The sequence below is a fragment of the Oreochromis niloticus genome, linkage group LG23, assembly GCF_001858045.2.
Source record: "Oreochromis niloticus isolate F11D_XX linkage group LG23, O_niloticus_UMD_NMBU, whole genome shotgun sequence".
Taxonomy (NCBI): domain Eukaryota; kingdom Metazoa; phylum Chordata; class Actinopteri; order Cichliformes; family Cichlidae; genus Oreochromis; species Oreochromis niloticus.
In genome coordinates this window covers 2,906,403-2,932,189 of record NC_031986.2, presented here as the reverse complement: position 1 = coordinate 2,932,189, position 25,787 = coordinate 2,906,403, and the positions used below count along the sequence as shown (strand labels likewise).

Sequence of the window (25,787 nt, the reverse complement as noted above, 5' to 3'; positions counted from 1 at the left end):
CGGACTCATTAACGGAAGCACACTCGGACTCGGAAGCTTTTCGGTGTGGGAAGCAGAAGGATGTCGCCTCAGTCGGTGCTGGTGCCTCTCTTCAAACTGTACTTATGCGGAATTAAAGTTCTTCTCTACCAAATTTTCAACCGCTCCTTTACGCTCCCAGGTCAGCTCCGCTTCTCTCTCTTACAAAGCTCTCTGACTGTCTGCTCGTTTGTGCCTGATGCATATTTATCATGATCCATGTGCAGTACTGATGTCGTCATCGACAGAAGCGCGTGCAGGTATAAAGCTGTTCAGTCAGCTGTAAGAACTAGTCACAGGAAACGGAGAGTTTGAAGAACTCGTTAGTTGTCTTTGTAATTCTGGACCGATCGATAGTGTGAGGAAAATGTGATTTATGTCAGAGACGGGCGGTGAGTGTGTTTGCGGCTGAACAGGTGTTAAATAACGTTTTCTAACTCGCAAACGGTTGGATGCTGGGATGAGATTAAACTGAGATGATTCTTACGGTGAGTCCGTCTCCTTGTGGGCACCTGCGCGGGCTGTGACCCACCTGTACCTGCGCTGAGACGCAAAGTGACTCCGATTGCATCAGAATAATCATGTTTTCAAAGGAGGTTCATTTAATTTTCATTATCAATCATTTGTTTTTATTTCTTACACTGATTCATGTTTGTACACTTTCTGTGATGGTGAATGCACTGACTGTTGTCCCTTTACAACCACGTTTCTATGCTTTTTCTATTGAAGTGCATTAAAATTTCCCCAGGGACAAGGCTTCACACCTCACTGAGCTCATAGGCACTATAGTAAAGGTGTGACATAAGACCCTGCTTTGTCTTTAGAAATGCAAAGAAAAATCTGGTGGAGCTGTAACAGCCTGGGTCCATTAAAACAGTGACAGAGGTCATAAGTGGCGGCTCTCTGAAGCATGTTTTTACCAGCTATTTTAGTCCAACGTAAACTATGTTTATACAATATGTAATAAAATAATAGTATATGTGAATACAAACTTTTATTTTTAACCCTAACAGAACTCAGGGGTTAAAGTGGAGTTCAGCAGGTAGGGGAACATCAGCTGTAGTACTTTAACATATCTGAAAGGATCCCAGTGATTCGTGCTGTGAGCTCCAGCAGATCGCTGGCTGTGTCCCAATTCAGGGTCTGCACGCTTGAAGTACGCACACTACGCGTACTACGTACGGTGCGTACTACAAGTACGAGAAGTGCGGAAGTGCGAGGCTTGTGAAATGGGACGGTCTAGCCTTCGTCGCGCTGTTCAGGTTGCCTAGCAACCATGATACTAACCGCGAGAAATGTTTCATACAGCTTTGTGTGACAGAAATGAAGGAGAAAAATGTTTTGTTGTTCATTCATTTTTGTCATGACATCACTTTGATTAGTTGAGACCACAGGACTGTAAAACATGATAGTTGGGCTTCATTTCTGTACTGAACAGTCATTTCAAGATTAGTTAGTAAATAATAATTAGCTAATGTTGTTCATGAGACTAAAGTCATCTCACTGTGGTAATGTTAATATAATATGGACAATATTATAGTATTGGCAAAGATTCAAGTTGCAGTTATTTATATTTCCTATCACCTTAAATCTTCACTCAAAGACAAGTATCTCTGACAGTGTATATACAGATGTATTATATATAAGAGACGAACATTGTTCTTTCAATATGTTGGCATTATTACATTTGGCTCAATGCTTACATATATGTGTAAAAAGCAAATGTACGAGCTGTGATAACTGTTTCTGATTGAATGAAGATCAGACTGATATATGAAATATTCCTTTATTAGGTGAGAAAATCAGAGCATGTCATAACTGCTTTAAGTCATACAGAATAGATATCAGAGCCTTAAACAAACTGAGGGACCCAGTCTGTCCTCACTCTGGACACTTGCAGTTGTCACACATGGAAATCAAATGTGTGATAAGCTGCAGGATTCAAACACAAGTGTAACTTATAAATACATGTTCATACTTTTATTCCACAATCAGAGAGAAAGAAACAGAGAGAGAGTGCAGGACAGACAGACAGGTGACAGTCTCAGGTGTACACACTGCTACAAAACAGCACAAGAGAAGGAGGATTTAGTGTTTGTGTTATTACGAGTGCTAAACAAGAAGAGTTCCAGATGGTCCAGTGGACACATGTGTGACTCCTGTGATTAAAGCATCTTTCTTTCAGCTTAACGAGTGAACCGTCAGCTCGTTCAAACACACGTTAAAGTCCGTTTGGCTCGACACCACCGAACAGAGGCAGCAATATAACATAGCTAACATTAACAGTGCAGTGAATCCTGCTTGTGCCGTCATATTCAGGACTGCAAACCGAGCAGCATCACTGACTTTCAGCTTGTTGTGTTTGTGGATATATGACTGACTTTAATTATCCATAAAATCATCACATTCTCTGTAAGATTAAGGTCGACTATATATATATTTAGAAGTAGAGGCTTTAAAACCAAGTAAACGCTGAAAGTACAAACATCACTAATGTCACATAACTTTGCCGACACGTGGCCAACAGTAATGTTTTAATGTTCTTAAACATTCGCACATAAATAAGTGACATCATATTCAGTACTTACTTTTGACAGTTCACTCTTCGGCCGCTCCCTTCTGCCGTATTTTGCGGCAAAATTATCCACACCCACCGCCGCGCTATGGATTGTGGGATATATGGGACCACGAAGCGTGCACCGGACCACGCTTGATATTTGGGGAAATCGACGGCGCATTTGGAGTACACTTGGAATTGGGACAGCCGTCGTCGCGTGGCGGTGACGTACTCGCACTTAAAATGCGTACTTCAAGCGTGCAGACCCTGAATTGGGACACAGCCCCAGTGTACCTCTGATTAGCTGCCATGTGTGACCACTGCTGCTCCATAGTCAGTGTTGGGAAGGTTACTTTTAAAATGTATTCCATTACAGATTACAGATTACATGCCCCAAAATGTATTCTGTAACGTATTCCGTTACGTTACTCAATGAGAGTAACATATTCTGAATACTTTGGATTACTTAACATATTATCAAGCTTTTAACAACTACATGAATGTACTGTTGCTGTGTGACTTATTACTATTACTGAAGGGTACTTGCCATACTAATACCGACTAGATCTTTAAATCTTAATATAAATAAGTAACAGTAGGTGGACATTAGGTAAGGCTGCACTTTTTGCAGCGATCTCGTATAGAAAACTATTCCGCGCGTATATAAAAGAGGTCGGCGGCTCCGAACCGTAGTAAAGGGACCTCTGGCTAATACGTCGGGTTCGTGTCGGACTCGTAGCTGAAAACTAGCTTTACTTTGTTGTCTGGGTCAACTTTGCTAGCGAGAGACAGAGAGAGGCGTTGAAAGGCTGCTCCAACAGAACTTATTGTTTCAGAGGAAAACACGAACAACTTAATAGCTTACTTACAACTGGGCTCGTCAGGCACTCTTTTTGGCTGCAGTGGTTTCTGCTCGCTGACAACTCGGACTTTTCCTTTCTCTCCCTCCCTCGCTCACAGACACATAACGTGTATGGCAGTCCATTTTCCCTGCAGCATGGAGCACACTGCCCATGAGGCTACATTCTTTAGGGCCATGCCTGTCACACTCTGCCTACTGCCTTCATATTAAATCATTTTTAAAAATATTTCTTCACGTCATTATGAGATGTAAGATTGAGACACAGGCATTAGAGCCTCTTAATGTGTGTTTTGTTTGGGTTTCCACCAGCGTGGAATTACCAAAAATACAGAGGGCACAGCCTAACATATGAAACAGGAAAAGACCGCCATGTAATCCATTTATTTCAACAAAGTAACTGTATTCTGAATACCACCTTTTTAAATAGTAACTGTAACAGAATACAGTTACTCATATTTTGTATTTTAAATACGTAACAGCGGTACATGTATTCTGTTACTCCCCAACACTGTTCTTAGTGGACTTACACAGCTGACTTCACCATGATCTAACCCAGTGTTTCATAAGACTTTTCCATTCCCTACACTGAGGTGGTTTTTCAGGTAAACTTCTCATTGCTGAAGACCAGAAAATGTTTTTGTTAGCAAAAGTATGTAGACAGGTGGAGTTACAGCTAGAGGTTTTTTGAAAACCTACTTATTATTAGTCCTTTATTTATCCAGGTAAAAAATCTCATTGAGATTAAAAGTCTCATTTTCAAGAGAGACCTGGCATCATGGCAACAAAAGTCAAAATACACATACCATATAAGTATATAACGTTTAAAACAAATACAATATCCCATACCAACATGTGTAAAATATACAATAAATAAAATATACAATAACAATATCAAAGGAGCAGTGTTACTTAGGGCTGCTCAATTAATCAAATTTTAATCTCGATTACGATCTGGGTTTTCAACGATCATTAAAAATGACTGAGCCGATTATTAGCACCTCCCTCGTGCTTTACTCTCGCGCTGCTCCGTGTGGCAAATCGAGCGCACCTCTCTGCGTTTCGAACACGCATCACAACAATGAAGAGGACCCGAGGGAAGCTCGGAAAGCTAAGCAGAAGTTATTTGGAGAGGAGAGGATAATGGCTGCTGAAGAAAGAATGCCGTTGGTTGAAAAGAGGTAAAACGACTTCAGTGGTGTGGGAACCAATGTTCCCTCTAAGCTGCGCACGTGCGCAGTTGCGCACTGCTGGCACGGTCTCTGCGCACAGAAAATCTGCGCTGCGCACAAAACAATCTAACCTGAATTGAAATTAAAATTAAAACTTTAACAATCCTGTTTTGCAGTGTTAGTCAGTGAGTGACTGGCTGCTCCTGTATGGGATTAGAACGATGCCACCTTATCCTATAGTCCAGCCAATGATGTGATTCACATTCGTATATACGCAGCCAATCAACGTCGCTGACAGGCTATGACAGCGTCCTTATGTGCCGACACCGGTGTTTTAGCTAGCAAAGCGGCGTGGCTGATGTGCAGTGAAGCCACGTTAATGACAACGTGTCCAACCATTGGAGATGTGAGCAGGACAGACGGAACAATTGACGGAAAAAGTGTGGACTTTATACCAGTTTTTAAATTGTGTTGATCGGCCACGTAAAACCAGAGTTATGATAAAAATATCTGCAATGTTTGGTTTTCTTCCTGAATACTGTCGTTGTTTATATTTACTGCGGGAAGAAACGGTAAAAACGGCGTTTTATAAGGAAAACGCTCGAAAGCCTGTGAGCAAAAACAACACCGAAAAACCCCCACCCTTTCCTATTGGTCGAAAAAAGTACCGTGTCGACCAATCAAAAAGTCATATGGCAATGTGGCATCTAGTTGTTAAGAAACGGGGGGAAGTTTTAGGAGTGATGGCGGTGTTCTGAGATGTGAGAGATTTGAGACATTTAGTGCAAATCTTGTGTAGTTAGTGTGCAGTTAGTGTGTAGTTAGTGTGTAGTGTAGTCAATAGTTTTGTTGTGTGTGTCAGAACTGTAATCTGTAATCAGTATTTGCACACTATTTTATATTATTTTTTGACAATCTTTAAAGCCATTATTCAATACATTGTTATTGTTAAATAAATATCGTCAAATAATCGTGATTATCATTTTTGCCATAATCGAGCAGCCCTAGTGTTACTAATTTAATTTGAGTGAATAAAGCATGTGACCATAAAGTGGAAAATCACTAATGCATTACACTGTGAGACAAAGAGGGAAGTGTTTCTGGAGATGCAGATTTAGGTTTTATACCCATATAATCTTGTTGAGTGTGTGACTAATGACAGATTTGTTGCATTCCTTTTTGTTGGAATATCCAGCAGCATTACAAAAAGATCTAAACTGATTGGCCTTTGATTTAATGAGCTAAATATTCACTTTTAAAAACGGACTTTTATTCTAGTTCTGAACATCAGTGTTATTGGTGACGAGATCAAGATTTGTTAAATATTTGCAATAAATCAATCATCTTTACTAATATTTATGCTTTTGTTGCAAAGAACCAGGAGGAACTAGATTAGAGGTGAGTTTATCTGAGAGACCGCTCAGGTTGGAGGCAGGGCTTTAGACATGTACATAGGGCTGTTCGATATAACGACATATATCGGATGACGATATAAAAACATCTATCGTTTCATTTTACACTATCATTTGTTTCGTGGTGTCGCAAAATAAACTGTTTACGGCAATATTTTTTTCATTATTTTGATGGTCACTGTAGTGGCTATATTAATTTCCTAAAGTTCTCTCTTTGTCTTATATTTAATATAACCACACTACAGACGGACAAGCGCTTGTTTTTATGCATTGTGGTTAGCAACAACGACGGTAAGACCATCGCGTCTCCGCTTGTTTATGTTCCACATAAACCTTTCACAATAAAGCTCAAGATCCTGTTGCGACTTTTCAAAATAAACTGAATCACGTGAAAGAGCAGATCATTTACGGATGAGAAGCAAAAAAAGAGCCACCAGGTGCTAAAAAATAAACCTTAGACTCAAACGTTAGAACAGGCTTTTCCCCGCAGCACGCCGTGTGATAAATACAAAGAAAACGGCGGCCATTACAACTTATGTCTAAAAATGTATCGTTTCATGCATTGGTTAAAACACTGGACTCCAGGTACGCGACGCCCAGCTGGAAACACTTCCCGCAAGTCAAGCTGCCTGAGATTCACAGAATTTACAGAAAATGTTAAATTTTTGTGATTTATATCGTTATCTGACGATAGAATTCTTATATCGGGATATGAGATTTTGGTCATATCGCACAGCCCTACATGTACACAGTAGGATTGTCAAGAAAAAAATGTTACTCCAGTATTTATTGATACGAAAATGAATACAGAATTACGATACTCATTTGCATCAATATTGATACAAACAGCTTAAGAGGAATTTTAGAGGTCAGTAAAGCTCCCATTTCAACAACATTGATATATAGTTATCATAAATGTTAACCTGGCTGATGCACACGTTAACATTAGACACTTAACTATTAGCTCAAGTGGCTGTCAGGTAATTGCTGTGTTATCACTGATGTGGCAGCTAGCAAACTGTATTTGGATGGAAGAAGAATTATTCCGGCTCAGCTGGTCATAGATGGAGTATTTAACCAGGGCAGATTATATTGGCATAATATAAATATTGCTGCTTCTTTTTTAAAAAAAAATGTAGTTATAATATATCAGCAATTTTCCATTAAAAAAATTCAAGGGAATGTATATTTTTCATCTTCTGCTTATTGTTGTTATATCATAATATAATTATGCTAAAAAACAATTAAAGGAACACTTTGAAAACACATCAGGTCTCAATGGGGAAATAAATCTACAGGGTGGGCCATTTATATGGATACACCGTGATAAAATGGGAATGGTTGGTGATATTAAAGTCCTGTTTGTGGCACATTAGTATATGTGAGGGGGCAAACTCCTCAAGATGGGTGGTGACCATGGTGGCCATTTAGAAGTCGGCCATCTTGGATACAACTTTTGTTTTTTCAATAGGAAGAGGGCCATGTGACACATCAAACTTATTGATGTGTCACATGGCACATCAATAAGTGATTGGCATTCAATAATGCCAAAGCAGCTGAAGCTGATTATCAATCCTCTCTGCTACTTAACTGACCACATCAATGTCTCAGAAGTTTAATTGACTTAGTGCTGTACTCTGATTAAAAAATGTTCCTTTAATTTGTTTGATAAGTGTGTTCATATAATTAGCGCGACTTGTGGCAGTCATTTTCACGCAGGGCTAAACAACCATTCAACAAACCATTAAATTTGGTTTCAAGAATGTGAACGAAGTTGTAGGATTCGTTTTTTTAAAGAGCGTGTGAATTGACCGTGTCACATCACATGTGCCACTTTGGAATGTGAGCAGCATTTCACACGCATCAAATGCGCCAAGCTTTAGCAGTATTTGCAACCGGGAGCCTTCATTCCTTACGGTTAATGTTAATATGCCTGTTTATAATTTGGCATTCCTGCAATTAAATGGTTGTGTCTGATTACTCTGACTCACAAACATTTATTTTGTACAGCCAAATATTGGAGAACTGCAGCTCCCCTTGGCTGTTATTGTTCTTGAGTTGGAGAGATACGATGTGGCTGCCAAATAGTTGTGGGTGGGACCATAGTGTAGTAAGCAGTTAAATGATGTGGTAAACGAATTAGATATGAGTAATTTGTTTAACTGACTAATATTTCTGTTACCGACCTAAAAGGGCAGCAATATTATCGACTTATTAAAGGTAGGTTTAAAGTGGACATGAAACACTGTGTGTAAAGGCTAATTTACACCTTGGAGGATGTGCTGCCCAAAACTGACATAGATGTAACACTTAAATAAGAATAAGTGCTTAAAGTTAAAGATTTTAAGAACATGCTTAACACTATCCTGTGCCAGTACAGGATATGACATCACAGAGTTGGTTGGTTGTGGTTAACAGACTTATATTAGTTTATGTAAGCTAGTGAAGAAAGCTGCTAACTCAATGGAAAACAAGAATACTAAAACTAAAAAATGTGTTCAAAGGGTAACTTTTAAATTACTCCTGGCTGCAACAACGAGGGTGTTTTTTTTTAATCTAATGTGGGTCTATCAGTTGCAAATAACCAACCAACCTGTTGACCTGATATTCTGTACTAACACAAGATGTTCTATAAATGTAAAGTTTTAAACAGTTATTTCTCAAATCCAGCTTCAGAGGCAGTGACTGCGTAGTGTGCATGTAGTGTCTCATATGGCGTTGTTACTTGTGCAAACCTCAGTATCAGTGGTAACCATCATGCAAATTCCTATCTTAGCCGGATATTTTATTTTATCTGCTCATTTGCATGTTAATGGTGGGAGGATTGTAAAATCCAGTTCTCAAACACTTTAAATGTTTTTATCACCAAAATCAAATGTCTATTTCACTGTTCTTGTTAGGTTCTCGATAAGAGAAGCCATCCTGATGGACTTTTTACCTAAGGAGCCAATGGAGGGTAAAAGTTCAGGACCTTCGTGCTCAGGCCTCAATCTGGTCGCACACCCACGTGCCAAAAGCAAAGTGTGGAAGTACTTTGGCTTTGACACAGATGCAGATGGCTGCATATTACATTGGAAAAGGATTTACTGTCGTGTATGTATGAGCCAAATTGCCTACTCTGGAAACACCTCAAACTTGTCATACCACCTTGAAAAGAACCATCCCATAGAGTTCAGTGAGTTTGTGAAAAGCAACACAGATCAGATGCGTGAAGCTTTTGCTACGGCGTTTTCTAGGATAAAGACTGAGCCGACAGTTTCACAGCAGCAGTCCCAGGAAAGCTATTTAAGGCAGAGCTTAGACTCTGAAAACAAACGACACAATGACTTGACTGTAGCTATTATCAACTTCATTTGTGAGGGGTTATATCCGGTATGTACAGTTGAAGAGCCTATGTTCAAGAATTTAATCGGTATTGTTGACCCTGGATATTCTCCTCCAAGCAAAAGTGACCTCGCAGGCAAAATGGTTCCTCAAATGTACTGCCGTACCCAAAATGTGGTCTTTAGTGAGCTTAGTGGAGTTATGAATTGTGGCATTGCTACAGATCTGTGGCAAAGCCCAACACAAAACAGAACATATATTTCACTTTCTGTGCATTCAATCAATTACAACAGTGCAACTGGCTTCTCAGTGACCAACAAATGCCTTAAAACTTTTGAAGTACAAGAGGACAACAGAGCTGAGAATATCACCAGAGCCATGTATGAAGCCTTTGTGAAGTGGGGGATAACTCATAAAGTCATTGGGGCTACCACAGATGGTTCGGTGGATGTGGTGAAAGCATGCTCCCTCCTTGATCTGTCAGTAGAAATGCCCTGCCTTGGGCACACAATCAATCATGCAATGGCTGAAGCCTTCCAGCTGCCACGAGTGAGTGGCTTTTTGGGATGCTGCCGCAAGCTTATCGATCATTATAGAGAATCTGCAATGTATACAGCACGAGAAAAACAGAAGCAACACGGCCTTGCTCAGTGTACACTCATCACAGACCAGGACAGGTCATGGTTCGGTACACTGGCAATGCTACAAAGACTGAAAGAGCAACAGGCTGCTATAAGTATGACGCTTATAGAGAGTTCTAGTAGCCATCATTTCACCTTCAGTGGTTCTGACTGGGCCTTGTTGGAGGGCTTGATTGAAGTCCTCCAGCCCTTTAAAGTTGTGGCAAACATGATCATTTCTTGTAAGTATCCAACCATTAGCATGGTGAGACCTGTCCTTCATATGCTGCTGAACACCACCCTCAAAATTAAGGAAGGGGATCTCAAAGAGATCAGCATGAGCAAAGAGGTCATCTCCAAGGTCTTGTCAAGCACATATTCACAGAATTCACAGTTATCCCAAGAGATCGCAACATTCCTCAACATTGCTACATTTTTGGATCCTCGTTATAAGAAACTGCCTTTTCTTTCCACCCAAGAACGTTCAAAAGTTGAGAGTATTATTATTGAAGAGGCCAAAGCAATCCTTGAGAAGCAGATTTCAGAGCGATCATGCCTTGATGATTTTTCTTTGGTGTCTGATGAGCCACCTTGCAAAAAACAGGGACTTCCGGGTGAATCTTCTGCCAGCACTTCAGTTCAAGACAACCCTTTGGCTGCCATATTTTGCCAGTCAGATGCAGACCAGAGCCAAGAGGAGCTACATGCTCAAGTAGTAGAGGAGCTGAGCAACTACAAGTCACAGAGGGTTCTAGGTCTGAATGAAGACCCTTTGCTTTGGTGGTCAAACCATGCACCTTTGTTCCCCACACTTCCTAAGGTGCTCCAGAAGTATTGGTGTGTTCCTGCCACAAGTGTCCCTTGTCATAGGTTGTTCAGCTCATCAGGTACTTTTCTTTCTGGAAAAAGGAACCGCATACCTTCAGCTCTAGTGGATATGCAGGTTTTCCTGTATGAGAACTCTCGGAGCTACTACGAGCCTGAACCCTGTGAGGATGAATTTGAAACTGTTTTGGAAACCAACTCTAGTTTGGCTCAGCACTAAAGTGACTGAGGTTTTAAAGAACTTTATTTACTTTGCTATCTGTATTCTTTGTGTGTTTACTTGACAGAGGTTCTAAAGGCTGAAAAGCCACTGGTGGCATGAAGGGACACCATTTTCAGCCTTTATAACATATGGAACACATTAGCTTTTAAGTTTACTGCTGTAAACACATTTCTCCTTTACAGAGCTGATGTCCTTATGCATTCAAAATCTGCACAGAAACTCTATTGTATTAAAATGAAGTGGAAGGTTATAAAAGAAGAAAATATTTGTTGTTTATGTAGCAATATTGTGTGTTGTCTTTATTTTAAATGTGTATCAGCTGTTTTGGGTTGTTTTTTGTTTTAATTACAACTCATGTCTTGATGCATGCTCAGTCGGCCAGGTAAGTAAATCCCAAAAGGCTGATTCTGTTCATCTGGACATTTTTAGTGGGAGAAATGTTTCGTCACTCATCCAAGTGACTTCTTCAGTCTCAGCTGACTGCAGGTTTTCCCAATCTTATAAACAGTACACTTGCATAAAGACTGAAATCAGCCCACTGAATGAACAATAGGCTGGGAGGGGGCCTAAGGGTACATCTGTCACCATCTTATAACGTTGTGATTACAGCCATTCCCCAACTCTCTGTGAATGGGACTCATGGCCGTTGATCAATGGTCTTTGATAAATGAGCTTTGATCAGTGGTTGTTGATCAATGGTCATGACAATTTGCATATTAATGATCAAGGAACTGACCTTCCAGCCCATCGTTCCTTCAGTGGGCTGGTTTCAGTCATTATGCAAATGTACTGTTTATAAGGTTGGGGAAACCTGCAGTCAGCTGAGACTGAAGAAGTCACTTGGATTATGACAAAATGTTTCTCCCACTGAAAACACTACATCCAGATGAACAGAATCAACCTTTGGGAATTTCAACTCATACTTGCCTCAGCTTTGGATGATCAGAGTGGTACATTGGAAGGTTAGGTATTCAGGATTTTTCCATTAGATGGGTCACAAAACCTAAAATCCACAGCCTTTTTTTCCCCCCTCATCTGTGCACACCTGTTGCGTTTAAATGCAAATTAATCTGGCAAGTGCCACGCCAAGTCAAGAGGGTATGAAGAGCTTTAAGGGAACATGCATGTATCTATTGTTTTTTGTTTGTTTTGTTTCTTTCTTTGCTTTCTTTGTTTGAGTTATGCAGGCAGCGGCCTAAGCCTAAAAAGTGAATCTCAGACTTCCATCAACCCAGAATCCTCTTCTGGCTCATTCTGGGTGGGGCACCAAGTTGTTTCCAAGCCAAGTGAGGGAAATAATCTCTCCAGTGAGTCCTGGGTCTGCCCGGAGGTTTTGTCCCAGTAGGACATACCCAAAACACCTCACCTAGGACTCATCCTTGTCAGATGTCTGAACCACCTCAACTGGCTCCTTTTGATGTGTAGGAACAGTGGCTCAACACAGAGTCTCTATTGATTGACTGATCACAGGGAGAATCCACCCACCTATTTAAAAAGAAACTCAGCTGCTTGCTACCTTCTCTTGGTTGCTATGCAGAGCTTGTGATCATAGGGAAGAGGTAGGAGATTGACCAGGGAATCAATTGCATTGTTTTAGCTCCGCTATCTTTTCACTGTAAAATGTCACCCTCCACTCTCCCCTCACTTTTGAGATACTTAAACTGAAGTGGGCGCTTTACCCTTTTTTAGACTTGGAGGTGCTCTCTATCATTCCCACTGCTTCACACTCGGCCACAAACAGTACCTGATGAACTGTGGAAGACCGTCGAGGAGATGTAGTGTTGAGGCCAGTAGCATGTCACTACCACTATGTAGAGTGTGAGTTTAGCTCGGATTCCCTCTCGTGAGTCATTTGACAGTTTTTCTGAATCACTTTGTGGCCATTCCCAAAGTCTTGCTTGATGGTCTCACCTGTACACATCTCGGTGTACACAACGGTGGGGGAACGGAGGAACGGAGTGCACAAACACACCTCTCCAGGTAAAACATTTGTTGCCCATGTGAGCATGGAAATTCCACAGTAAGGGGTACAAGCACACTCTGCAGCCTCTTTTCATTTAGAGTAAGTCCAGAGTGGAACAGAGTACAGGCCAGGAAACTGGTTCCAGTGCCCAAGCTGTGCACTGAGGTGAGCCTAAGTCTATCTAGTCACCATCGCTCGATGCCATGCTTAGGCTCAGACTCCTTTCCCACTAGTGAAGTGACACTGCATGTAACACATGCTAATGTTGGAAGCCAGAGATCGATTAATTATATCTCTTTAAACTTCATACATTTAAACGTGATATTGTGTGATAAGGAAACCTGTAATTTACTTGTTTGAAACCTAGGTGAATTGTTGGTTCATAAATATCTCTAAGAAATACCACTAGGGTGATCAGTTTACACACAGTCTGAATCAACAAAGTTTTATTTGCTGTTAAATTTAATTTTCAGTCACTGTTGAGATTTATGTACCAAAACTACATTGTAATGGTTAGGAAAAGATCATGGTACAGATTAAAATAGAATATTTTAAACTCATTAACCATGTGAAAATCTTCCGGTTTGCATGTTGGGGGACGAATGACTCGCCAGACTTACAGAAACCTGCCTTTGATAGTAGTTAGGATCATCTTAATCACTGATCACTTGTTGTGACTTCCTAGTATACTCTTATGTTTAGTTGTCCTTTTTCCCCCTCAAATGTCATTCAGGCTATGTACTTTGTAAATACTTGTCCACATATTGCAGAACTGACTGATAATAAATGTGAGTAAAGGTTTTGCTTGTCTGGCTGCTTGATGTCTTCACTTTGCATGGGAACAATGTTCAATATTTGAAAATGCAATGCAGTCGTACAAACAGATTTCCCCAGTCTGTTCTGGAGCGGTGTATTTCATAGGTTACATATAATCCACATTTCATGCTCTTCATTGCACTATTTAAAAAGTGTCAGTCACTGGCCTGGGTGACTGGTCATTGTATTTCCCAGTGGCAGTCAAGTAGACTGACATGTCAATGCATTCATAATTAATTTGCTTCAAATAGCATCGTCTTCAGATATGTTTCTAAGTTCTATGCCAAACCACCTGAGCAACTATAGAAAAAGTTTCTTGTGAATCACCTGACTTACCAAACTGTTTATAGACTTATCTGCACTCGCTGTAATTCTGTTGATTCTTCAAATGCTGTGTTGCTGCTGCATATTTACAGATGACTGTTAATAAATCAGTCACAGAAGACTTTTGTCCCAGCATTGTCTTAAACCTCATCGTTACTGAACCTCGCCAGAGTTTAAATGAAACATTGTGTAATGTTCTTATGTGGTCCCCTCTCTCCTCCTACACAGTCTTACCCAAGCAAAATGGAAGGGTTGCCATTGTGACTGGGGGTACCAGAGGAATTGGTTTTGAAACCGCAAGACACCTGGCAAGCCTTGGCATGCATGTTATCATAGGTAGGCTAATGTCCAATCACATGCCTTCACTCGGTCAATTCCCATTTTTATACTTTTTCTTACTTATGGCAGTGCCTTAAGGTTGCGTTGTTTCAGATGTCCCACAGGCTGGGACTCAAAAATAAGCTCACTGTGTACAACTATGAGAAAAGGAGCCTACTGCCCACTTGATCTATAAACCTTTTGTATGTTGTCTATAGGACTAAACAGCGGCTGTGTTTAATATGAACTTTTGACCTTTTGTATTCATTTGTTGAATGGCTTGCACACAACAGCACTGGAATCTTTCCATATATGGAGCTGAATGCTTCATATCTGCACTGCCAGTGGATCCTAGGTTCTCAAAGTATGGTCCACAGAGCAGCTAAATGTGTTAATGAAAATGAAGAGCTCTTGAATGAATCTACAGTTTATGCAGGACCAACTGAGCATTTAACTTTTCTAGCACAACAAGGCTAACTAAACGTTCCTGGTGTCAATGCATGCCACCTTACTACTGATTAAGATTGTTACAAAATGAGAATTCCAACGATAAATACTTTCTGAAAAGACATTAACATACAAACTTTGCAAACCCTAACTCTGGAGCAGGGATGTCAAACTCATTTTACATTGTAGGCCACGTACGGCACATTTTGATCTAAGTGGGCCGAACCAGTGACGCCCTCGTTTCAGTCAGCGTAAATACGTTAAACTACACCTTTAACCCCATTAAGTGCAATTTCAATAGTACGTCTCATTTTTACTACAAGATAAAGAAATGCTGCTGTAGTAATTGAAAGAAATCTGTTGTCACAAATAAATGCGTAAAATTATAGAAAGTTCTGCTATCTCATCGCCCAGGAGAGTAATTCACATTAATTCTTCTGTGTTTTAATTATTGTTTATATAATTACTGCGGTGTACTATGAATGGTCATGGTACTGGTGTTCATCAGCAGGAAACGCTGTAAAACCCATGAAAAGTCCAAAATCTATAACTTGCTAAACATATTCCAAAACCATACAGTGGGCCCCATTGGAGTCTTTGGCAGGCCGATTCTGGCCCCTGGGCCTCATGTCTGACAACCCTGCTCTAGATTATTTTTTCATTACCCCCATCATCCTGATCATGACAGACTAAAATACAAGAATATTACCTTGCCCTGTTGATAGACGAGTTGTGATTGGCTATTTGTCCAGTGTTTTGTTCATTAGTATCAGTCGTACCAAAGGTTTTGTTAGTGAGTGTAGGCTTTAGGATTGAGTTAAAGTGGATCAGCTGCTGTAATCTGCCCACCAAGCCTCTCTTTGATCTTCATCATCTCCAGCTGGGAATGAGAGAGAAGAAGGTGCAGCAGCTGTTCGGAAGATTCATGAAGAAGGGACCGAAGGAACAGGTAAGTCACATCCAGTAACACGGAAGCTCTCATTCAGTATTGTCTATGAAACAGGAAGTGGATCTTCCAAAATAAAAGCTCAAATTTCAGAAAAAAATGTTATACCATGACAATGCTTTACATCATAAATACATATATGAAATAATGTCAGCTGTGGTACTTGCTCTCTGAAAAGCTAAATAACATGATCACATCTGAGTTGACACAGAGAGCAAGTGAAAGCCGACTATTGACCCAGACACGGGTTTAATGAGTTAAAATAAACTCTTAGTTTAGTCCAGCCTAACTGGAAAACTCAAAAACATTCAGTGCAGAAAAACACACGCACACGTCAGGTGTTGCTATCCTAGTGGGGACATCTCACTGACATAATGCTTTCCCTAGCTGCTTACCCTAACCATCAAAAATGAATGCCTGACCCTGAGCCTAAACCTAACCATAACCCAATCGTAACCCTGACACTAAAACCACATTTTGAGTGTGAAACACACACGCACGCACACACCTTTTATCCCTACAGATGGTGAGTATCAGTCATCCCAGCCTATAGCAAAACATATAAGTGATGATCAAAAATAATGTCAATGAAAATATTCCAGATTTCTTCCTAAAAATGATCCTTTAACAGTAAATAATCGGTGTTATGGACCAAGGATGTCACATTTTCTTCTCCATTACCATGGCAACATTGAGGGTGTTAAAACCAGTCTGACCTCGAACATGATCTCCCCTCAGAATACAAAATGTAAATCCTGACAAACCAGCATCCCATGCTGTGTAACGATACATAAATAAATGAGCATGTTTGCTAATGCTTACTAGTATAAAGCCCTTCGTCTTACATATGTTCCATACTGTCCCCACTTGTTGAGATGTTTGTTACCTTTAGAGAGTTCTGGGAGACGACTAAATCGTTTCTGCCTATTGATGGTGGAGCGTATGATGTGGCGTGCACAGTGACCTCGAGGTCAAATGCACTGCAACTACTGACTGCTGTTACCTGATCACAGTCATGGAGTCAGAGTCAGGATTCAGTGCTGTTCTTCTCTTACTGCAGCTGAGTTTGTCTTCGTGGACATGACGTCACTGAAATCTGTGCGCCACTTTGTGCGGTTATTCAGGGACAGAGGTCTACCCCTCCATGTCCTGGTTAATAACGGTAGGCTATACGAACACACACACACTGATGGTCTTTACAAAGTCACACACCAGTTACTAAATATTAAACTTGTTCCTTTCATGTAGCTGGGACCATGATGGTTCCTGAGAGACAGACAGAGGATGGCTTTGAGTACCACTTGGGCCTCAATTACTTGAGCCACTTCCTGCTGACAAACTTGTTGCTGGATCTGCTGAAGAGGTCAGGAAAACCGGGCTGCTGCTCTAGAATCATCAACATGTCCTCTGCTACACATTACGCAGGAGTCGTAGACATGGAGGACTTAAACAGGAGGTGAGAAGATCAATCAGTGGGTATGAAACCCTCTGAGTCTGAAAGAATACAAAAATTTTGAGTGATTACATTTTATAATAATCACACAGGAAATCTGCAACTTCACTGTCATGTTTAAACTGGAACACTTTGTCATCTTCAGTCCCCTAGATCCCAGCGTTAGCACTGTTAGCCCTCCTGCACACCACTAAAAATAAACTACAGAAGGTACATCCTGCTGCAGGTCACACCATAGCTGCAGACTTGAATCAGACACATCTGAAGTCTGTGCTTCCTGATTTCACCCAGCATGTATTGTAAGCATGCCTACAGAGCAGTGGGCCTGTTGGAGCATCTCTTACTGCTTCTGATTAGTAAAAACAAGGCACACATGTTCAAAGGTTTTATCTTAGTTGGATTACTGTGTGAGGATACGGGGTAATGCATACAAAGGCACACTACAGAAACCAGATAGGTTGAATATGTGGAGCACACAAACTCATGGATGTGGTCAAATAACGGACAGGAAACAAAACAAGGTTCACAGAGACAGAGGAGCAGGGTTATGAGCTGAGCTGAAGGCTGCATTTAAAACCGTCTATGGACTGAATTTTATAGGTTTTTATATGGAGAAGTAAAAAAAAATTATTACAAAAACACACTTTGAAGTGTTTTTATGGTGTTAAATGTTTCCATGGTTGTGATGTATGTTACATAATTGTGTGAGTTTTACTGGGCTGGGATGATGTGTGAACATGTAGACAGGACTGAGAGCAGCACTCTCACAGCAGCGATGCCTTGTAGAAGATTACCAATAAGATATGTTGAATTTCATACATTTACGCTTTTTTTTCACAGGAATTGTTGGTTTCTGTTCTAACTGGGAAGAGTACATGTTCTCACCCCGAGATAACAACAGTGATAATATGATGTCGGAGTTTCCATGAGCGCAGCTCTGACCTGGATACTGTTTTCTCTGACTGAGCACACCTACATGAACTAAACAGCCTTATTCAGACGCAAATATTCAACATGATGTCACAAAGTTTGCAGATGTCTTTATAAAGAGTTTTATTAATACACTCTGGACAGTAACCTGAAAATCAAACAAATCTTTTGGGATCAATTTCATTAAAGGACAAAACACAACAAATGCATTCACTAAGAAAGTGTGGACAGGCTTCATAGTTACAGTGCAGTGCAAATGCACTGAAATATGAAAAGTCTGGGAAAATACAAAGAACAGGACTGTGAGTACTGTCTGTCAATGATTCCTGCAAAAGCACTAAATATTCCTTCTAAATATTATTTATAAATAAATAATAGGCATATAAATAATATTTATTTCTATAACTATTATCCTTCTAAATATGTTTTAGCTGTAACCTTGCTAAAACAGAGTGACTGTAGATAGAAATATGGCTCAAACTAAAACATTTTGAGAACTTTCTCGGTTCAACTGAATAAAGAAAAAGTGTGAAAGGGCTCCGTATCATATAAATCATATTAGGATAAATAATAGTCCTGACAGACGAGTAAACCACAACATTGTAAATCAGGTTTTTCTGTGTCCACGTTCTTCTGAGTGGTAGCTGTAGGTGGAGTAATGAGTAAAGTAAATGCTTACGAGTACATAAGCAGCTAGTAAAGATGAGTGGGAGTAACACCCACACCATACTCTTTAACAGCAGCTGGATATGAAGCAGCTTTTCCATCAGGCTGCTCTGAGTTCTGTAAGTTTGGGATATATAAAAAAGCCAGGCTAACTCTGATTCTCCCTTCATCCTCTTCTTCCCAGGATCCAGTACAGTTCCCATGGTGCTTACTCCCAAAGCAAACTGGCTCTGGTCCTGTTCACCTACTACCTGCAGGAGCAGCTGACTGCCAGCAGCTGCTCTGTGACTGTGAATGCTGTGGACCCGGGAATGGTGGACACGGCGCTGTACGATAACCTGTGGACTCTGGTGCAGCTGCTCAAGAAGCCAGTAGCCAAGATACTGTTCAGGGTGAGGACTAAATTATTCACCTTCTCCAGCTGGAAGGTTTTCCTCCATTATTATTATTCTTTGTTCATGTTTTCTTATCTCTGATACTGATAATGGTTACTGTTAATGATGTTAATGATGTATACAAAGACCTGGTGTACGGTCATGCTGCCCTGTGTGTGGCTCTGTGAGTGTGTGTGTGTGTGTGTGTGTGTGTGTGTGTGTGTGTGTGTGTGTGTGTGTGTCAGTCATAAATAGTGAGTTGTCCATTGATCTCTCTCTCTCTCACACACACACACACACACACACACACACACACACTCTTGGAGATGTTACAGATACGAGACTTTTGAAGCTGTTGTTGTTCTGTGCTTTGCTCAGACTCCAGCAGAGGGAGCATCTACAGCCGTCTATGCTGCAGCTGCTTCTGAGATGGAGGGGGTGGGTGGCTGTTACCTGTACAATGGCCAGAAGACGCAGTCTGCAGGTGTTTCCTATGACTCTGAACTACAGGCCAAGCTGTGGAAAAAGAGCTGCCAGCTGGTGGGTCTGCAGGAGGCCTGACCCACCAGCTGACCTAAGGGTGGATACGTCTGCATCCTCAGTACTCACTGGGACAATCTTATCTAACAGTGTTTCAAAAGTCAAACATTTCAAAGTTATGCAACAATACTCTTGATTTCATATATAACTTTTACTCATATAGAAGTGTTCATTCTGTTATGATTTTAATCACCTCTGTTTGAACTTTACCTGACAAAAAAGATAACTATACCAAAGGAGCAATTACATCCATGGCCTCTGGTAGACCTGAGCTCATGGCCCATCATATGTACCAGACATCGGCATGACTCCACACATGTGCCTGTTTTTAAACCACACCGTAATATGATTAATATTCCAAACAAAGACAGACGTAGAAAGGTCTGAGCTCACATGAAGCCTTCGTGCCTTAGCTTTATCGTTCATGCCTGTAAATGACTGTGGACTGATTTATCTTAATGTTCACTTTATATTTCACTGTGTGCTATGATGTTGCTTCTAAAGGAGCAAATCGTGCCTCAAGAGTGATGTATGCTTTAGAAATTCAGTTTTATTTATATAGTACCAAATCACAACAACAGTCGCTTCATAGCGCTGAAATGACTGGAGCCGGAGGTGGAGCTGGCAGAGTTCAGTATGCTGTGATTTTCATTGGCAGTGAGCAGGATGGATGGCAGTATAAATGAGTATTGTATGATCAGGCTGGGTGAGACATGTGCGTATACTGGACAAACACAGCTGCCAGGGTCAAAGAGGAAGACCACAGAGGAAGTTCATGGATGTAGTGAAGGAGGGGTGGTACACAGGTGATAGTGACAGGTTAGGGTGGATGATCTGCTGTGGTGACCGCTAAATAGAGAAGCTAGAAGAAGATGATTAAAATGTCAGAATGTATATGTACATAATAAAGTACTGCATTGATGTGTTTTACTGCAGAATAACCTTGTACTGGCTGACAGGTGAGTACAGTCCCTTTAACTCAGGCTGTAAATGGGTGGACTTCACCCAGAGATGGGACCACTTAGTGTAACTGTAATGCTTCATGAATGTGACTACATAAAAGAAACATGAACCTGTCAGTGTTATTAAAACAAATGATCACTGCTGCTTTGGTTTGGTTTGCTGTAATGAACTCGTCTCCTACATGTTAACGCCTCTCAGACGCTATCACAGGCCCACAGCGCCGCCCTGTGGACACTGTATGTATGACTTCATTTATATTGTTCCATGTACATTCCGCTCTGTTTCAGCACTTTGGACCAATGTAGCCATGTTTCTGCTGTCTGTACTGTTATTTGATCTCTTTGCAATGGTAAATAAAAGTCACGTCTCGGTCTATTAAGGATTGGTGTTGTTACTCTGTAGTTTAGTACTGTTGTAAGTACTTTTTCTTGCATGGATTCTTTTAGGGAAGAGTTTTTAGAAAGGTCTAAATCAAAGTCCCTCACTGGGCTTTTTAAAAAATCTGCATCTCTACTGAAGCAGCAGTTTGCTTTAACAGATTTGGTAACGAAACATTTTCAAATTACAAAGACGGACAGCCTGAATATTTCCACAGACCACGAAACCCAAGCTGAGCTGAAACAACAAGAGTTAAATCAGATGGTGATGGAGTGCTTTATTTAATAAGTAAAACAAACATGCAAATGGTGTCAATAACCCAGGTAAACATGTGCAAATACAAATGCTGAAGTGCAAGCTGTTAAAGATTAAACGTGTAGCTAAGCGAAGAAGTGCTTCTTTACACACTGATGAAAAACAGGGTGACAAAACTTCCATACATCCATACAACATCAGGGAAAAGGGTTTTCCCAGAAATGAGATGCCGGGTGTGAGCAGAAGGTGAAGCAGGACGTTTAGTACATGCGTGGCTCATAAGCCTCTTTTCCACTTTGCTGTGCCTCCATCTCAGCAGTGCTGTCCTCACATACAGTAAACCATAAACTCACTAAAATGGATCATGTGACATGCTCAGATCAGTACACTTGGTGCACAGCGGTCACACAAAGTGGTCACACTTTGCCAGAGCTTCTCTGTCACCTTACACTCCCTCACAGCCTCGTGACACAGTAATCTGGATCACTGCAGGCGGATTAGTCACCGGGCTTCAGTGTCAGCTGTGGACAGATAAAAATACACAGCTTGGCCTGCAGAGGGAGTCTCACCCTCTGTGATCTGATTTAAAGGCTAATAGGAGTTACTGCTGTGAACACACAGTGTGCATTTGTTTTACATCATAGAGCCAAATACTGACCATTACTGTTCCCTCAGTTTATTTCATAAAGAAAACTAAAAGAAGAGAAAAGCTGTTAAAAGTACAGTCACTCATGTCCACCTCCACTGACCCCACAACCTTCAGTGGGCCACAGTAACCATGAAAGCTGCTTCATATATTCACCACACAGAAAAGTTCCTGTTTGATAATCCAAAGCTAGCTAAGCATGTTTTTCATGTTCCCATTGAATCAACATGATGTTCAGTCAAATCAAGCAGACACTGCACTGAAAGGTTGTTTGCAATAACGATAAATGAAAATAAGCTGGGAGATATACGTAGTGCTCCACCACATCCTGTGTCAGTACTGATCTGACCCATAGAAGTGGCTCTTGGCTCTGGATCTAAAGGAGGCTCTCTTTGACCCTCCCTGTTGCTCCTTATCTTTGAATGAAGTGCTGTGGACAATCTGGGATGTCCTGTCACGAAGCTTCTGCAGTTTGGGCTTCATCCTGCTCAGTGAGGACTTCCTCCTGAGGGGCTTTTCCCTGGGTTGGCCCTCACTGTCCCCAGAAGCACAATCGTTGGAGTTGAGCTGGCTGAGGGGCTTTATGTTAGAGATCCTCCAGCGTCTTCCATCCCTGGGATGAGAGTTCTCACCTGCAGAGCACTCACAGCCTCCAACGATGCTCCGTATATCCACGCTCACGTTGTCGGTGAGGTATTGGCAGGCCTTCCTCCCACTGTAGTCTCTGATCTCCACATCTGCATTGTAGGTTCTAACCAGAAGCTTGACCACCTCCACATGACCGTGGATGGCGGCGATGTGCAGAGGTGTATAGCCGGTGCTGGATCGAATATCAATACTAACAGAAATGTTGTGCAGCTTGGCAAAATTAATAATCATGGCTATGAGCTCAGGCTTGCCGTGCTTGGCGGCCCAGTGAAGGCAGGTGAAGCCAGTCACAAAATCCTTCTTCAGGATGAGGCTGGGTTCTGCGGTGAGGAGGCGATGCAAGCTGCTCCACTGCCCGTCTGAAGCACACATCATCCACTCATGCTCCATAGGCTCCAAGGCTACAGCTGTCCTGTCTTCGTCCAGGGTGGAGGAAACCATAGAGGTGGAGTCAGCTTCAGCCCTGGGGGACAGGTAAAAAGAGCGCCGAATCGCTGGGGAGCTGTTCATCATGACCTCTATGAAATGCTTGCGGCTCCCTCTTGGGGTGCTGTTATCGTCACTTCCAGACAAACTGTGCGTATCTACGCGCTCCTCCTCCTCCTCCTCCTGTGACTCCGGCGGGCCAAAGGGAGACCTGTGCTGGGACTCTGCAGACTTTCTGCACATGGTCACACTAAGCCCCTCTGCTGCGCTCAGGCTTTCCTGTGACTCAGACTCAGCCTGCTGCTCAGCAGCAGTAAGTACCTGTCCCGTCCTACCAGTGTGTGCAGGCCCAGGTACGCTAAAGAAAGACCTCTCTGGAGAGAGCGGCGACGCTTCAGTCACTGTAATTTCTGGTACGTTGGGCTCTTTTCCAACCGGCTCCTTTCTGGACTCCCTGTTGTCTCGTCTGAAGCTTTCCCAGTTTCCCATCGCCTTCGAGCTGCTGTCCACTCCTCCACTGTACAAACACACCGAGGACACTTTGTCCTGTCAAATTCTTTCAGTGTTGAAATTATGCGGAACTCTGACTTGGCTGTTATTTCCGTAACCTGAGCCAGGTGTTTCTCCTCACTTCTTGTTCCGCGGGCTGGCTGTAACGCTAAAACTACTAACAGCTGTGATTTACTGGACTTCTACTTTTTTAAGTACCGATTGCGCCAAAGCACCATTCTTCTGTGAAATAGGGCAGCGCTTATAAAACTAAAATACTCGTCGACTTTTTATTTACACGTGTACCTGTGTACGTAAAAATCCACGACGGGGTATTAAGCCACATTAGGAAAAAATATTATCGCTCAGTTTGAGAAGAAAATCTCTTGTAGAGCCTTTTTTTTTCAAGGCAGTAATACCAGCACGTTTAAGGAGTCAAACTGGACCCCACCCAGTGTTTGGAGAAGATACTGGGACACTAAACCAGAACTGATGAACGTCTGTAACGCACTCACAGCATTTATTACATTCTAACCTCCTGTTTCTAACGATTTTACTATAAAGCTTTTTCGAGAGAGATGTTATTATTTTAAGTGAAATTGTAATTTGGTGTATCATGTTAATAGTTCCGTTTGACACTTTTAAAGCATGTGTTGGATCAATAAATACTGAAATCTGTTCCGCCTTTGTTGTTTGGAAAATCCAAAAACTTTAATACTTACCTGACAAACGTTATTTCACTTTCTTTCATTCTGCTCCAGCCGTTCTGCCTAATCTAACAAATCTGCTGCCACACTGTTGTTATTATGTGTCTGGAGCAAGCCATCTGTGTAAATATGAATGTAATTGGCCTTAAATTATTCAGAATATTTCGTTTTGGTATTAAACTAATTATCTCTCGCTTCACTGTATACATTGTTTTATTGCTTTACGAAGCAAACCTCTGATATCTGCGCAAAAGTGCTGAAGCGTTCTTGTCCTGGTGATTTTCCCAGAGCCGTTTTCTTCGTAGCTGAGTCAAGTCAATTTTTAAAAAGTCACTTCCTTTTCAGATCAATCTGACAAATAACCAGTTTGACCTTTTCTAAAAATAATACCTGGAGAGAGTATGGAATGAAAATATTCTGATAACATTTACATTTTCTTTACGGCTGTTCATAATTTTACGGTCACATTTGTTCATTCTCCTTGTTTGTAATTCGATGAAGTAGGAACTGTTTTTTTAATCACCTTCAGTAATGTATGTATTATTGTAGGGTCTGCCTTACAATGTAAAGCGCCTTGAGACGACTGCTGTTGTGATTTGGTGCTGTATAAATAAAGTTGAATTGAAAATCTGTTTACATCTGGCTTTACTCCGATACAACTCGTCTAACCTGATCGTAAGTTTCTAAGTTATTCCTTATGGGTATGTGACACTGCATTGTTTTTACAACAAATACTGATGTCATTGATTAGTTTTCTCTCCGTTTCTTTTGTCTGTAGTTTGTCTTCTGGGATTCTCTCACTTTATAAATATAAATAAACAAGTTGACCTTTTTCATTACCTGAACATGAATTTTTTTTCACCGTCATTTAAACTTTATGCGTTAAATTTCCACCATTTTTGTCAGAGTGTTAGTTCTGTTTCAGGTTTTAAAGTAATAGTGACGCCACAATGATCAATAATTTTTATATTAAGGAGTGCGCATGCGTCAACCGGCATGCAGCCTGTTTCAGTTGCTCCCGCTTTTCTCTCCATACTTTGTCTTACTTTTAATTGAAGTACTCTGATTCAGATGAATGGGAGCTGCAGAGATGTTGGCTTGTGGCACATTTAACAAATATCTTGGGTAACCAACCAATAACTAATTCATCCATCCATCCATCCATTCACTGCCGCTTATCCTTTTCAGGGTCGCGGGGGGCGCTGGAGCCTATCCCAGCTGTCATAGGGCGAGAGGCGGGGTACACCCTGGACAAATCAAATCAAATCAAATCACTTTTATTGTCACATCACATGTGCAGGTACACTGGTACAGTACATGCGAGTGAAATTCTTGTGTGCGAGCTTCTCAAGCAACAGAGTTGTGCAAAAATACAATAACGTAAAACAAGCAAAAATATAAGAATGGCTAAATCTGAAAGTAATAAATATATGTACAATATAAGAGTATATGCATTATTGGATGTGTGTACTAAATATGTTTTTCTAC

At 41.1% G+C, this 25,787-nt stretch overlaps 3 protein-coding genes across 3 annotated transcripts; 2 read left to right on the top strand and 1 right to left on the bottom strand.

Annotated features, from left to right (window-relative positions):
* On the top strand, nt 1-20,704 carry dhrsx (dehydrogenase/reductase (SDR family) X-linked). The gene is made up of 7 exons (XM_005463677.4): nt 1-160; nt 14,342-14,449; nt 15,759-15,827; nt 16,885-16,986; nt 17,073-17,280; nt 19,058-19,265; nt 19,626-20,704. The coding sequence occupies exons 1-7, from the start codon at nt 61-63 to the stop codon at nt 19,806-19,808; spliced, it is 978 nt and encodes a 325-aa protein (XP_005463734.2). The 5' UTR covers nt 1-60; the 3' UTR covers nt 19,809-20,704.
* LOC102082399 (zinc finger BED domain-containing protein 1) lies at nt 24-11,384 on the top strand. The gene is made up of 2 exons (XM_005463667.3): nt 24-160; nt 8,919-11,384. Exon 2 carries the CDS (start codon nt 8,944-8,946, stop codon nt 11,005-11,007), a length of 2,064 nt encoding a protein of 687 aa, XP_005463724.1. The 5' UTR covers nt 24-160; nt 8,919-8,943; the 3' UTR covers nt 11,008-11,384.
* LOC100705903 (ankyrin repeat domain-containing protein SOWAHC) lies at nt 20,664-24,567 on the bottom strand. The gene has a single exon (XM_005463668.4). It carries the CDS (start codon nt 23,590-23,592, stop codon nt 22,363-22,365), a length of 1,230 nt encoding a protein of 409 aa, XP_005463725.1. The 5' UTR covers nt 23,593-24,567; the 3' UTR covers nt 20,664-22,362.
* Nucleotides 24,568-25,787: the final 1,220 nt, after the last annotated feature.